The sequence below is a fragment of the Protomyctophum parallelum genome (assembly GCF_964188405.1).
Source record: "Protomyctophum parallelum genome assembly, chromosome: 3".
In the NCBI taxonomy this organism is placed as follows: domain Eukaryota; kingdom Metazoa; phylum Chordata; class Actinopteri; order Myctophiformes; family Myctophidae; genus Protomyctophum; species Protomyctophum parallelum.
The window spans coordinates 18917817-18934247 of NC_139698.1; the positions used below are offsets into that span (position 1 = coordinate 18917817).

At 43.8% G+C, this 16431-nt stretch overlaps 1 protein-coding gene across 1 annotated transcript in view; it reads left to right on the top strand.

The window, feature by feature from the left end:
* Window positions 1-7924: 7924 nt before the first annotated feature.
* The window catches only part of LOC310856573 (potassium-transporting ATPase alpha chain 1-like), a gene marked incomplete at its 5' end in the record, with an annotated part of 26160 nt that continues 17653 nt past the window's right edge, over window positions 7925-16431 (top strand). Inside the window, 7 exons of the mRNA XM_083762045.1 lie at window positions 7925-8044; window positions 8605-8718; window positions 9956-10015; window positions 11494-11697; window positions 13630-13743; window positions 14587-14721; window positions 15361-15478. Coding sequence (XP_083618171.1) covers window positions 7925-8044; window positions 8605-8718; window positions 9956-10015; window positions 11494-11697; window positions 13630-13743; window positions 14587-14721; window positions 15361-15478 — 865 coding nt within the window. The remainder of the gene's footprint in view (window positions 8045-8604; window positions 8719-9955; window positions 10016-11493; window positions 11698-13629; window positions 13744-14586; window positions 14722-15360; window positions 15479-16431) is intronic.

Genomic DNA, 16431 nt, shown 5'->3' on the forward strand with positions numbered 1-16431 from the left:
GGCATCCTTTCTGTTAGTACTGACAAGTGGCACAGTTATCCTTGCTCTAAAGAAAATCAATTCATCTGTTTCGTTGACAACGTGATCCTGGTGAAGGAGAACAAGACATGGGAGGAGGCTCTGGAGCACTGCAGGGCCATCGGCAGCGTCCACTCCAGCCGACATAATCATTACCGTGACCACCAGTATGACCTGGTGAGCCTGCAGTCTGAGGACGACCACCGCTACGCCAGGGACAAGATCCAGGAGGCCACGACCAATGAGGTTTGAGGGTTTGGGTTCAGGGGTCACATTGTGGCTAGAACGTGCAGGAAACTTGAGTTCTTCTTTCTATAATTAAATTATATAATTATTAAAGATACTGTAAATCAAAGTCCTTTGTTAAGTCTTAATTGTCTTCTGTTGGATTGTCATAAACAACACAAAATGTGAACTACTTCATATCATATTCATAGGCTGTAGCTGTAGCTGTAGCTGCCTCATACAGGTTGATGCCTTTATTTTAGTATCAAACATTTTCATCATTTTCCCAACTTTCTTAGGATCGGCAAGCCCTGTCAGAACGGAAAACACTAACCTTGACACAGTTGGCAGTAATGTTTGTCTCATTCTGAATCCAAAATTAAATTGTATTTAATAACAAGCAGTTACCATAGGCCAACTTATACTCTAGTACTAATTTCAACACATTTACACTTGAGGGAAGATGTTTGACCTCCTTTGCTTTCCATGTTGTCCCCAGGTGTGGACAGCTCTGCGTTTCCTGGCGGGCCAGTGGCTCTGGGTGGACGGGGAACCACAGCAGTACCAGAACCTGCCACTGTGTCCGGCCTGGGGGCGGCACTGTGGAACCCTACCCAAAGACCACAGCACCCAGTGGCAGATCAGGGACTGCATGGAGAGAAGGAACTTCCTCTGCATCAAATCCCCAGCAGGATAGACAGAGCACGAGTAGTCAGGCACACCTGGGATTCGTGGTCATTAGTATTCAGATTAGTAGGCTACTATGCAGAATAGATAATGTACTTTATTGTCTCCACCAGGCCGAAGGCATGGGGAGAGAGTATGTTTTCTTATGGGCTAACCTCTTAATAGTTGTGTGATTTACAACTGTTGTTTTATTTTTTTATTTCTATTTATTTTTTACTGAGGGCCTATGTACAGCTTTGATGTTTGTGTTGTCTGAACAAACATAAAAAATTCCATTGACAATGAACAATTTACGTCATACGTGTTTGAGAAAATCGGCATATGTAAATTGGTGGGAACCCTTGGCCAATAAGGCCAATTCAATTCAATTCAATGCAATTCAATTCAATTCAATTCAATTCAATTCAAGTGTCAAATCACAACAAGTTGTCTCATGACACTTTTACATAATAAAGCAGAAAACCAACAAAGATCCATCCATCCTCATTGATGATGATGTCACGATGATTAGAGCGCCCCTCACTTCACACGGGTGTGATTTATTTGTTGTTGTTGCTAATGCTGAATACCACCTCAAGGACCCTTGGGGGTTCCCGGACCACAGTTTGAGAACCACTAGTCTTAGTCCAATAAGAGGTCTTCTAGTTGGCAGCGCGGCATGAAGAGACATACCGTGATCTTGTAGATGTGCTATTCTTTGAATAGACAATGCTAAAAATCCTAAATGACACAGATGCTTTCATACTTTGTTTTGTTTTTTGTTACACAAAGACCCCCCCCACCCCCCAACATAGACAGAAAGGATACCGGTAAGTAAGCAAAAAAAAATAAAAAAAATAAATGTGAATGTGAATAGAAAAATAGTCTGGGTAAGACAATAATCGAGACCATAAGCGGATATAATGTTAATGGCGTGATTTCAGTTTTTCCAATGCTGTGTGGGTAAGATGTCAAGTGTGTTTTCTTTTGCCCCATTGGATCGAGCTATAGAGATCCTGTCCGGACCATTAGTGAGACGATCCATTGTGAGACCTCGAGTTTGTGGGGAGGTTTCCATCTTGTGATCAGCACTCGGCAGCTTCTTTGCAGCTGTCAGCCCTAAGAGCATGAAGTCCCCTTTGTGGCATTGTCAACCCGGTCGCTGAATCATCATTCAACATTAAAATATTAGGCAAGCAAGAGAGGAATACGAGTTCCCATTACCTCAGATAATACTTCTGAAACTCTAGACCAAAAACCATTGACATCTGGACACTCCCACATCATATGTCCCCAGTTTGTTGTTGTTGCATATAGGGTGCAAATGGGTGTCGTACAGAGAAAATGTTTCCTTGGAGTCAAATATAATCTATGGGTGTACCTTTAAAATTCACCATTTGATAGTTATAATTTTGAGAGACAGATACTACGTTTATCGTTTACCTGCTATCCTAGTTAGTTAGCCTTTATTTGTTTTTCTTTGCACACTCTACATTTTAGTCTCTTTTCTGTGTGTATTTTCTGTGTGGACATTTGAACATAATAAAACAGATGACTTAAGTTCTTAATGGTCCGTGTCTTAATGATTCAACAATTAATGTATTATGTTAAACCATTTGAAATGCCTTGTCGTTTGTTTCCAGTGAGACAACATGCACAATAGCAGCACCCTGACTCTGACCAGAATGGAACAGAGCCTTAATATAACTAGCATCATCCGTATAACCGTAACACCTGTGAAGGAATTATAGCGAAGGGGCCTGGAAGCAAGGACTATCTAAAGAGGACGGAGTTGAGACCAGGAAGTTGTACATGCCCAAATTTGGTCTCAACTGCATGTTTCTTTCCTTCCAGGGAGCAACATGGAGTCCACCATACGGTATTCGCTTCCCGTCCTCTTTAGATAGTCCTTGCCTGGAAGCAGGAAGAGTTAATTATTCGGTGTGCATAGAGCCTATATCATTTCCTTCCTCCCCACACGCATGTCTGTGTTGTGTTGCAATTGCTGTTGTAGCCTATACTATACTGGTTCACGTGCCACAGTGAGGAGTCCCCACTGGGAGGATAGCGCCTCCCAGGTGTGTTAACGTCTTTTACACGTCCTTTTCACTATACTGACTATACCACTGCCACATGCAGCACTTCTAACAAAGATCACCCTCCATGCCTGACTTCCTGACCCTGTGGCACACGAGCGCCCTGTTCCACATCTTTCTGACGTAATTCACCCTTTGTCAAGTCCCGTTTTTCAATATGAACAAGGCGGAACAAGGCAGAAAGAGCTTGCTGGTTAGTCAGTTAGGGACCAATCAGATGGCTGAGAAAGGGTGAATTTGAGCTGTCTAATGAAGGAGGCCTGGTTGGGTGATGATAATAATAACACATCTGTATAGGCCTTTTTTGGGGGAAATTTCCACCCTATTCTACCCTTTCTCTCCTCCGTGAATGCGTGGTTCAGTAACGTGTGAGCTGATAACATTACCTTGATAACACTGTGACTCTGCACTACAACGCACAGTATACAGGGAGTCTGTTAAACACATATACAGCTTATCTCTGCTGCATGCAGGGCCCTTATTTAAACAGCTCTGCTGTGAGACCCGGCCGGCCGCCACTTTGCCGGGCAGGCCCGGGAAGGGACAGGGGTGACCCCAGCTCCACTTTCAACTCGTCCCTTCCTTCAGAAGGATGAAGGAAGGCCTCACTCACACCTAAAGACACACTTGTGTCCTGTGTCTTCTGTGTGTCATGGCCACCTCAATGCATTTCCAATGGGAGTCACATGGTTTCATGACACAACCTTGTTGCATGCGGCTGTCTTCTGCCATCCCCCCCCCCATGCAACAAGGTTGTGTCTTCAAACCATGTGACTCCCATTAGAAATGCATTGAGGCGGCCATGACACACAGAAGACACAGGACACAAGTATGTCTTGCGTGGTCTTAGGTGTGCGTACATGTGAGTGAGGCCTCAGGAAAATGTTCATTGAACAATTGAAGCAACTTATAAGGGCAGAAAAAATACCTCACAGTGCGTCACTCACATCGCATCGCGTTGTGTGCTTTTGTAGATCATTAATTGAACAGTTCACCTAAGGACATACCCAAACTAGGGATGCCAGGTTTAAAGTGGTAAAATGCTAAGATTTCAGAGTGACTTGCTTTACATGGTTACAGCTTTACATACAATTAAAACTTTGGCAGCTACGTTATACATGAGACATAAAGCACAACATTTAGACAAATATAGTGTTTATGATTTTATATGAAAGAGTATGAACACAATGGCGGGAAGGGGGAAAAAACATTGATGATGCCACTATGGGCATGTTGGCACCACGGTGGCTTGTTGTGGAAAGCACTAGATGTTTGCCATTTGCATGACAAATATCTTTGAATATCTTGACAGGCCCAGAAGGTGGACGCCAGGGTTAATGACGTGGTTCTCCGTTTCCACGGCCACTCATATCTTTTGAGCAGGATTCTCTGACGCAGATGAAACGTCATTAGTAGCTTTGTAAACAGCCTATCAGACGACAGCGTGCCCACAGAGAGAGCCTTTCATTGGACAGTGGACTAAGCTGTCCTTGATTACACACCAAATAATTGATAGACTTCAGTAATTGAACGACAACTGAAATTACAATCGAATTAGAAGTCAGTCAGTTGTCGTTGTTTAGTTGGTAATCAGCAAGCAGTTGGTTTCTCTGAGGTTTATGGTAATTTACTCTGAAACAGTGGTGTCCACTGTCCACTGTTTGAGCTATTTCTGAAAAACCTTGACAGTTTTAAACTATTTTGACCCAAACATTCATCCCAGGTTGGGAACCACTGGTCTCGGGGAAGTTACAGTATAGTGGTCTTGAAACTGCAGAACCGATGCCAGAGGGTATAGCAGCTAAAATAATCTATTGCGCTCCCATTACAGGAGTTTCTTATCATAATACCAGTAAGACACCCTAAGGGCGAGAAGGGCGAAGGTGCATGCATCCGCCTGAGTGACGGCAGACTGCTGGGCGAGCACTGGCGCTTAGGAATGGTGGTCAGATCAACATATCCTCCTGGGTGACGTCAGACTGCTGGGCAAGCGCTGAGAATTTGGCATGGGAGGTCAGTTCAACATATGGAATGAATTCTGTACTGACCATATGTATGTCTTGAGTGTACAGGGTTTGATGAGGTCAGACCAACATTATGGAATGTCAGAACAGGTCAGCTCCATATATGGAGATCTAAGGGTGGCAGCGGGGGCAGTGTCTTGAGTGTACAGGGTTTGATGAGGCCGGGCCTGTTGAGAACTCTAGTTTTAAATAGTTTTAAATAGTTTTCCTTTAGTTTTAGTCACATTTTAGTCACCAGGAATGTCTTAGTGTTAGTCTAGTTTTAGTCGACTAAATATCATAAGATTTTAGTCGACTAAATCTATGGCTGATTTAGTCGACTAAAATGTATTTTGGCGGGCCTTGATGCCGTCGTAACGACTGATTTTACACTTGCTAAGGTGCGACGAGTTGTGAGCTTGTAGATCTGCTATTTTCAGCATGTAACCAAGTGTAAAATGACTTATACTGGATCTCTTGTTCACTAGTCCATTCCTAACATTTTAGTCTAGTTTTTATTTGTTGACGAAATTGTCAATGTATTTAGTTTCCATTTAGTTTTCGTCAGTGAAAAAAGGTAGTCGACGAACATTTTTCGTCTTAGTTTTAGTCGACGAAAACAACACTGCTTGAGAGAGTTCCAGGGAGTCCCCAGCTGAATGATAATTAGGAACCAAATGGACCCTTATGGGTCTGTAAATCAGAGAGAGTATACAAATGGACCCTAACGGTTGGCTCCATGTGTACATTCTCAGAGTTAAATTAACTTTGAGACTCCATAGCCTAATAATGCATGTCAAACTGGGGGGTCCTTGAAATGAAAATGGTTGAGAATCACTGCCAGAGCCGTACAAATCTTCGCTTATTGGGGTCCACTGGCATGTCTTTTCTAATGGGGGTCCGTGGGCTAATTAGTGTCAATTTGGGGGTCCTTGACATGAAAAGGTTTGGGAACCACTGGGCTAAAGAGCCAGGCCCGATAGGCAGGCAGCAACGCAGCACCCTATAGCCCACAGTTGTATACTGGTCAGCTAGCTCCATGACCAACAGAAGAAAACAATAGTTTACGGGTCAAATCCCAGTGGCGCTCGGTGGATTTGTAGTTGGCAGAATGAGTGTGTCGGTGAATGTCACATTGGTGCATTAAGAATAACCTTCACTGTACCTACGATGTTTACTCCAATCAGTTTATCAGCGGCCGAAACGTGCAGAGAGAAGATAAGACAAACCTGGTCAACACGAAGGAGTCTCTGTGGGTGTGTGGGTGTGTGTGTGGGTGTGTGTGTGTGTGTGTGTGTGTGTGTGTGTGTGTGTGTGTGTGTGTGTGTGTGTGTTGTGAGTGACCTGGAAAGGGGTGACATTGCTGCCACTTCAGGTATTAGGAAGGGTACGGCATGGGACAAGTGTGAGTGTGTGTGTGTGTGTGTGTGTGTGTGTGTGTGTGTGTGTGTGTGTGTGTGTGTGTGTGTGTGTGTGTGTGTGTGTGTGTGTGTGTGTGTGTGTGTGTGTGTGTGTGTGTGCGTGCGTGCATGTGTGCATGTGTAAGGGAATAGGGGAGGTTCATAATTCATGTTATATAAATGTTTTTTCTACGACTGTCCTGTTTCGTTGTGTTTGTTGTGTGTGAGCGAGAGAGAGAGAGAGAGAGAGAGAGAGTGTGAGTGTGTGTGTGCGCACATAAGGGAAGTGGATCTAAGATATCCAAAATTTCGGGGCGGAAGAAGGATCGAGTGGTCTGGACCTCCATTGACTTAGGGTCCCGGGGAACACCAGCAGACATGAGTAAAACGGTAGGATTTCAAACCGGTTGATTTAACACGAGACTTTGAATAAAAGATCATAGGCCGGAATGTGTGGCTAATGTATAGGCCAATGTGTATAGGCCAATGTGCCAACGGAAATCCACAATATCGAATATCCCAATATCTTTTACCAAATAACTCGATAACGATATTGTGATCATAATATCATACTTTGACAATAATTGCCTTTTCAGTTGTGACAGTTTAACATTTCAACAATAGCAGAAATACAAGCTTGCAACGTGTCACGTCACATTGGGAGCACTGTACGTACAATGACACTTTACATGTATATTAATATTGTATATTAATAGTTGTTTTTTTGTGTAGTACATAAAATACAGTAGTATTATGATTATTGTTATTGATGCTTCATTTAATGATGTTTCCTATTGTAAGGAATCACAGGAAAAGCCATCTGACTCTCCCCCTCTAGAAAGGCTTTCCTATCCCATACTATACTTAACCTTTTATTTCATTCCTATCATATATTTAAATGTGTATGTGTAATAAATAAACTAAATTAAGAGACCCTCCAGCAGAAAGGCCACTAATATGGAATATAAGATACCGTATATACATTTCACACTGGTTCGCTGTTGGTTTTGTAATAAAAAGTTATAAAGTTGTAATTTTAAGGTTTTGCCGTCAAAATGTCACATTCAATTATGTTAAAACAGTCAAACGTAATTTACTCTTAGATTTCAGCAAAGTGCAGCAATTTCTATTTTGAGAAACTAGTTGACAAATACAGTATATTTACTGAAACTGATTGTGATCAAATTGAATGTTAACATTCACTGTGTTATTGGGTAAAGTAAATCAATCAATTACGAAACAGCAAATAAATTAATTAATTTTTTCCTCTCTTTTTTCTTTTAATTTTACACCGAATTGGTTGTATCAATGTTGTGTGACTGAACATCAAACAAATTAGAGCACTTTAGATAAAATTAAAGTGCTTTGAAAGAGGTTAGAAAAGATCTATGTCAATCGTGGTCAGGCAGTAATGAGACAAAATACTTACATAGATTATCTGCACCAAGATAACGTCAAGATACTAATTTATGCTCATAGGCCCTATAGGGGCTAGAATAATGCTAATCTCATTGTTATGGCGAGGCCAAAATCCAAGGAGAAGGCAAAACATCTGCACAATGGTTTAAAGCTCATAGGTGACGTGGTCTTCATCAGGCAAATACTAAAGGCCAAATTCCAAGCCATCCAGAACATAGTATGTATGTCTACGACTACTAATGTGTTTGTATCCTCAAATATAGATCGATTTACAGCACTGCTATACGGTCTGCAATGTGTGGTGGATCACCGTTGAAAATATGCATGTATCAGTGCATTTGTTCCACCAACATTATTCTTGTGAATCTGTAAAGAATAAAGATTGCTATTTTGATTTGTCCAGATGAGACATACCGGTATAGTCACATGAATCCACAGAGGGGTGCACCATTAAGCTGATTAGCTACACCTGGCCTATATACTATACTGTCTCAGTGCTCCATGGATGTGCGCACTGCAGTGCCATGGAGCAGAGCCCTGTAGGCCAGCCAGGTGCAGCTAATCAGCTAAATAGTACACCCTGGTAATGCCTGTATCCAGGGCACCATTGTAGATTCGTCTATAGTGCAGCTGCTGAACTTCACAAACTCCACCAATTCTGTAGTAGGCCTACTAATGTTTGTCCGTCCCTTTGATCTGTCCCTTTCGTCGTTGTCTGTCTGTCTGTCTGTCTGTCTGTCTGTCTGTCTGTCTGTCTGTCTGTCTGTCTGTGTTCAGGACAAGTACGACATGTTTGAGATGGGCGACAATGTGGAGGTGAAAGGAGGAAAGAAGAAGAAGAAGGAGAAAAAGAAGGAGAGACTGGAAGGAATGAAGAAAGAGATGGACATAGTGAGTGGAGAGAGAGAGAGAGAGAGAGAGAGAGAGTTAGTTTTCTATGGGAGGCATACTATCATCCGACAGAGCATTGCTCCGAAGGAGCAATGCTCCGAGGTGCGCTGCGGGTCGGGAGAGGGTGGCGGTTAGGTTTAGGTGTCTGCCCCGGGGGAGGTTAGGGTTAGGGTGAGGGAGGAGGTAGGTTGTCGTTCGGACCAATGCTCCGTCGGATGAAAGGCATGCACTCGTTTTCTATTGGTCACTGAGAGGCTGAGGGCTCACCAGCACAACCACAGACTTTGCAATACTCTCTGGAAGCAACGATGGAGGGCTCGACGACCTATAGGGTCTAGGTCGTCCTCAAACGAGCCCTCCATCGTTGCCTTCAGTCATCCCAGGTCTCCATATACATCTGGCCAGCTCGTTGGTGCTATATATCCACATAATGGTAATGTGGGACGTCATCGTGCCCATGTGTGTGTTGGTTCCCACTGCACTGACTTGCTGGCTGCATGGCAGCTCTTTGTGTCTTTGGCAGTGTCCTGTCCTGGCTGCTATTTTCTGGCTCACCCTTGGCATTCCACCATACATATTATTATCCAACTACTATACCACCACAACCACAGTCTTGTTGGCCACTGGGTGCTGACCAGTACAACACAGCCTTGTGCTGTTGACTAATGGGAATAAGTGACCAGTATGACAGAGGTGATGCACATGCATGCACAGTCCGCAACACTGGTAATACTCGGCTCCACTGGTTTATTATTAATTATTATTACTGACATAGGAGGCCTTTGCTATGTTTCAGTTTCAATTGAAACAGGCCTCCTCCAGCCTCTGTTGTTGCTGGCGTAATTGTCAAGAGTGATGGGGGGGGGGGGGGGGGGGGGGATATGGGGGCCTCATATTTAATCTTGAAACGGGCCTCCAGAATAGATCCCTTATTTTCTGACCAGTACGACCACAGCCCTTTCGCTGTTGACCAATGGGAGTTGACCAGTAAATACAAAGTCTTCTACTGTTGGTCATTAGTGTCAATTCTTCTTTGCATGTCTGGAACTATAGTCGTTATGAAAACTGTCGTATGTGTGGAGGTTAGTGGATACGGAAGGCGACCTCTATAGGACACGATCACAATGCTTCATGTGGAATGAAAAGCTTAGGCTTTCACAGGTAGGCTATAGCTAAACAACTGCAGCCTGCTGGCGTGAGTTTAGTTCCGTTAAGTGTCCTCTGTCTCCCTCTGCAGGACGACCATGAGATTCCAATAGAAGACCTTGAGCAGAGATACAACACCAACGTGACCACGGTAGGTACAGTGTTCGATAAAGAATACTGTTATACATGGGTTAAAGTGGTCCAGGGACCACCAGTGGTCCTTGAGGGGGTTCCAGGTGGTCCGCAGCTAACTGATGGAGAGCTGGTAACCCAATGGACCCTTATAGATCTTTAACTCTTGAGAGCATAACATTAATCCATTTGGTTTCATGTCACGCTCCCAAGAGTTAAATTGTTAAATTGTTAAACATCTGCATTACTTAATTTACAAGAAGTCTACACAATATTAGAGAATGTAGAATAGTTGTTATTTTTGCTCAATGTTTGCCTGTTCTCTCTCCTGTGGTACCAGCATCAATACAGCTTGGAATTGTGGTCAAAGTCTTATCCAACGACAACAAAATATTCAAAGTTTTTGGGTCTGTGAGGCTGAACCTCATCACATGGTGGTCCGTGGCTCAAATGGAGAATAAATAATGGGCCTTGATACCAAATGGGTTGTAAACCAGTGGGTTAAAGCATGGATGCTTGAAAGTACCCCATTCAAACACCACAAGTTTAACTTTAACATGTAGCATACTTAACCCATTCTGAACGGGCACCCATTTTGGTGTCAGCATCATGTTATGCTTTAGCTATTGAAAAATAGCAGATCTACAAGCTCATATCGCGCCACCGAGTGGCGCGATACGAGCTTGTAGGTCTGCTATTTTTGAAAAATCGAAGAGCGACTGACATTTCTAGAATCTGATCTCAGGTCAGAATGGGTTAATCAGACCAGTGTGTGTCCAGTGGAAACCTCGTATGAATCTGATCTCAGGTCAGAATGGGTTAAAGGCTGTAGCCTGGCCCTATAGAGTAGATTTATTTTTATGAAAAGGAATAATAAAAAAGGAAAATAATACATACATATAGGGCTTTAAAAAAATGCATGGAATGAAAGTATTGCTTATGTTCCACAAACTATGGTTTGATCCATCTTTAAACTTGCAATCAGGGCTGGACTGGGACAAAAATTCGGCCCAGGCATTTTCGCGTGAATTTGGCCCAGATCGGCCCACCACAACCAGCGCGCCGCAGAGAGCAGAAACTCTACCGCCCCCTCCGTCGCGGCACACACAAACAAACAAGCCCTAATACCACCACTTTTACAGAACAACATAGGCCTAAATGATACAAACCAACAGACAACTACACAACCCTTTGTAGAGGGTTTATTTGTCACTCACTGATACAGGGACACTGGCAGAATGGCAGCACGTCCGGACCTTTCCTTGTGGCCTGCTGCAGATTGGCCTGCCTGCCTGTCAAAACAAAATCATGGCGGCCCCCTATATGGTCGCGGCCCACCGGGAAAATGCCCGGTATGCCCGGTGGCCAGTCCAGCCCTGCTTGCAATCATGACTGACAACAAAGCGTAAAAGTATAAATATATGGCACAACAGTGACAAAAACCTTTCAAAAGGTGGCATTGAACAAATTGTTCTCTCCTCTCCGTCGTCCACACAGGGCATGACAGCCACGTTCGCTCGGCAGGTTCTGGAGCGGGACGGTCCCAACGAGCTGAAGCCCCCCAAGGGGACCCCGGAGTACGTGAAGTTCGCCCGGCAGCTGGCCGGGGGTCTGCAGTGTCTGATGTGGGTAGCTGCCAGCATCTGCTTCATCGCCTTTGGCATCGAACTGGCCAGGGGGAACTTCACCTGCTTTGACAACGTGAGTTTTTTGGAGGACAAGATATACTATAGGCTACGCCAAAACCTTTCAGGCCGTGGGATATAAACTGTTGAGTCGCCATGGCGACCCTGCATGGGTGTTTGTCGACTCCCCTTTTTTCACTGGCGAAAACGGAATAGAAATGAAATGAAAATGATAGCTACGATGACTAAAACTGAGACTGAATATATTGACAATTTCGTCAGCAAATAAAAACTAGACTAAAATGTTAGTCATTTTACACTTGGTTGCATGCTGAAAATAGCCGATTTACAAGCTCACAACGCTTCGTAGATCTGCTATTTTCAGCAAGTGTAAAATCAGTCATTACGACGGCATCAAGGCCCGCCAAAATACATTTTAGTCGACTAAATCAACTGGAGATTAAGTCGACTAAAATCTTATAGTTATTCGACTAAAACTACACTAACACTAAAACATTCCAGGTGACTAAAATGTGACTAAAACTAAATGAAAACTATTCAAGAGACTATGACTTGATGATAAACGTGGGGGTCGGGGCAGGGGGGCATTTCTCTTCTTTGGAAGCGTGAGCGCCGGTAGTCGGTAGACGTTTGTTTGCCATATGCCGGAGTGTCACACACCTATAACTAGACAAAGTGCCAATCGGCACAGGTCTCCACCAGGGCAGGTCAGGTTGTGGCCTCATGGTGGCGCTATAACAGGCTGTTGAGGAAGATTTGGGCCGGAGGTTCGTGTTGGAGGGATGCAGGTACAATGTTTTTCCATGTGTGCATACATAAGTTGTATACAGATCGATGCAGTTATAGCTAAAAACAGGAATTGGCCTGTTATAGCGCCACCGTGAGGCTGATTTTGAGGAATAAATTGTGGCATGTCGTCCTCGGCCTAGTGAAAATGTGCGTGTATAATTTAACGGAAATTGCACACTGTGTTTGTGATTTGTGGCCTTTTTTCGAAATGGACGAATCGTGTGAGCTTTGGAAGCCAATCTTAGCCAATCAGGATGGAAGATGGGAAATGGTGGCGCTCCGTGTTGATCACATGACTATGGAGATAGTGTATACCGATTTGCGTGAAATTTGGATAAAATCTGAAGGAGTAATAATAGAAAATGTGTTTTACATATGTGGGCCTCCTGGTGGCGCTATAAAGAGCAGATGTGAAAAATTCCAGGCAAAGGTTTTTCCTTGGCCTCTAGGGAGTTGGCATACAAAGTTATCCACAGATCCGTGCAGTTAGAGGTAAAAACACTTTTGGGCCAGTTATAGCGCCACCTTGAGTCTGAGTTGAAATTGTTCATGTGGCATTTCGTCCTCGGCCTAGTGGGAATGTGGGTGCACAATTTCACGGAAATCACGCGATGTGTTCATGATTTGCAGCATTTTGTTTGAAACTGAGCACTCCTGTGAACTTTGGAAGCCAATGTTAACCAATCAGGATGGAGTCTGAGAAATCTGAAAGAGCCGTTTCGTTGAATGGCTCTAGAGAGACTGTGTACCAATTTGCGTGATGTTTGGACAAAATCTGTAGGTGTACTGTGCAAAAACTTGTTTTGCACAAAGCGGCCTCCTGGTGGCGCTATAACAGGAAGTTCTGGAAAGTTTGGGGCAGAGGTTCATCGTTGGCATCCAGGGAGTGTGTGTGCAAAATGTGGCATCGACCGGGTTAACAGTGACCGAGATTAGCTGCTCACGGACACACGGACACACGGACGGACAGACACACACACGGACGGACGGACGGACGGACGGACACACGGACGGACGGAGTGCAAAACATACTCTCCCGACATGCCTTCGGCCTGGTGGAGACAATAATACGTGTGTGTGTGTGTGTGTGTGTGTGTGTGTGTGTGTGTGTGTGTGTGTGTGTGTGTGTGTGTGTGTGTGTGTGTGTGTGTGTGCGTGTGCGCGCGTGCGCGTGCATGTGTGCGTGTGCCCCATTCAGCTGTACTTGGCCATCACCCTGATTGCTGTGGTCGTGGTGACCGGTTGCTTTGGTTACTACCAGGAGTTCAAGAGTACCAACATCATTGCCAGTTTCAAGAACCTGGTGCCACAGGTGAGCCTCACATCTCGTTTATGTATGCGTCCATTTGGACAATAGCATATTAATTAATGAACACCACACATACAGTACAGTACAATGCTGTGTAAATACATACACGGATCCGTATAGTCCCCAATCATCTGACCAGAGGTCTCTGGTGTAAAATTATGTTTTTATGTGGCCACACCCACCAGTTAATTAAACTAATTTATTGCGGCTAGCTGTTAGCATGAATCCCAGTTCCAGGTGCCACCATGCGCGTTCACTTTAAAGAGTCGGAGTTTGAAAACTGCTTTACACGGTGATTATATTTTCAATCCCATAGCTGGAGCGGCGGGGCGTTGCCATGGCAACCGACCAACGTTAAATGCCACTTTGGGACTCAACCAGACGGAGTATGCATTGGGGTCCATATATATACGGACATGGGAAAGAATTAATTAAGTATACCTGGTTTTCACCTTAGCACCACCCTGTACGTATAAGCCTCGCCCACAGCTGTGTGTTGTATGATAATGGGGTAGGGGTTAGGGGAGGGGTTAGGGTTATGATGTCACAAAAATGGTGTATTTTCAATTGAGCCTTTTGGCTCAAAGGCTCTCAGCTTCCAGGAAGAAAGGCAAAAATATGCAGGGAAGACATATTTGAATATTTCTCACCACACCTGGGGGTCTATTTGAGTAACATTGACTTCCATAGACACATGCAAAACAGAACAACGGCACACACATCTTTAAATGTGTGTGCTGTCCCTCATGCATGAAGGAAGTATGAGTCCGTTGCTCTCCCCAGGTTGGCGGAGGGTGTGGTAGAGCCCAGGATCACATTAGATAATTGTCTGCTGTCTGTGAACAGCAAGCGGTGGTGATCCGCGACGGCAAGAAGGACCAGATCAGCGCCATGGACCTGGTGGTGGGAGACCTGGTGGAGGTCAAGGGTGGAGACAGGATCCCTGCCGACATCCGCATCATCACCGCCCAGAGCTGCAAGGTGAGTACAGTCAGTACACATCATATGTGTTGTTTTCGTCGACTAAGACTAAGACAAAAAATGTTCGTCGACTACCTTGGAAACTAAATGAAAACTAAGCTATGGTGACTAAAACTAAGACAAAATATATAAAAACTAGACTAAAATGTTAGGAAGGGACTAGTGGACAAGAGATCCAGTATAAGTCATTTTACACTTGGTTGCATGCTGAAAATATCAGATCTACAATTTCAGCAAGTGTAAAATTTGTCATTACAATGGCATCAAGGCCACCAAAATACATTTTAGTGGACTAAATCAACTGTAGATTTAGTCGCCAAAACCTTATGATATGTAGACTAAAACTAGACTAAACACTAAAACATTCCAGGTGACTAAAATGTGACTAAATGACTAAATGAAAACATTTCAAGAGACTATGACTAAAACTGAAATAGAAATTTGCTGCCAAAAACAACACTGGTACACATCATGAAAGAAATCACTATAAGCCTACAAATTAATTTGGTTCCACGTGTACACTATGTGGGGGTCCTTGACATTTGGTTCCACGTGTACACTATGGGGGGATACTTGACATTTGGTTCCACGTGTACACTATGGGGGTCCTTGACATTTGCTTGTGTGTGTTTCTGTCAGGTTGACAACTCGTCCCTGACAGGGGAGTCAGAGCCTCAGACCAGGAGTCCAGAATGCACTCACGAGAACCCAATGGAGACCAAGAACGTTGCCTTCTTCTCCACCACTGTACTGGAAGGTACATGCATACAGTCCACTTCCCTTCCTTCCTTCCTTCCTTCCTTCCAGAGAGGTACACACTGTACACATAGTGTACACGTGGAACCAAATTAATTTGTAGGCTTATAGTGATTTCTTTCATGATGTGCTAATATTTACCGGACTGGACGCCGCCATCTTGGATCGGTCGATAACAAACGCAGAAATGCTCCATGCCCACGAGGCAAAAGCTCCATAAAGTCCCGTAATTGCCGCGACCTTTAGCAGCGTTCATCTCCGAATTGAGGTGAAGATGAGATGATAATGAGGCAAAGTACTATTTTAGGAGATCAATAACAAATTAGCGTAATCCTCCGTTTAGCAGATTAGCGTCCTCCATGACGGTTTCAAGCTAGATCGACGCGCTGAAACAGGATCGACTAATACGTCCGGTTCAACAGCCGCATCAAGGGGTCCTGATTTATTTATTTATTTATTTATTTTTTGGGGCTCCCATATGTGTTTTCTATCCCCACAAATAACCAATTTTGAACAATCAGGCTTTCATATCATATGGGTGCTTTAATGGAAATCGCTCTCAGGAACAGCTCAACTGATTTGGTCCTCATCGTGATGTCATCAATGTCACCCTACTTTGTACATTCTTCTTCAGTCTTCAGTTCCAAATTTTCATTTCCACTTTGTTTAATTACAATGTCTGCCATTGTTGATTTTCCAAGCTGACATGGAATGGAAACAATCCTACATGGTTTTATCTAGCATCAGTATTATAATGACTCAAATATGAAATGATCTGCATATCAGCACCCCCACCACCTCAGGACATTGTGATACTGCAGCTAAAACTGCTTTCAAAGTCCAGAAATAAATGACAAGGACTGGTTATATCAGAGTGGTGATTGTGGCTCAAACCATTAGAAATAAGTTTGAGGGACATAGACAATATGATATTAAATATAAAAAAACAGTTTT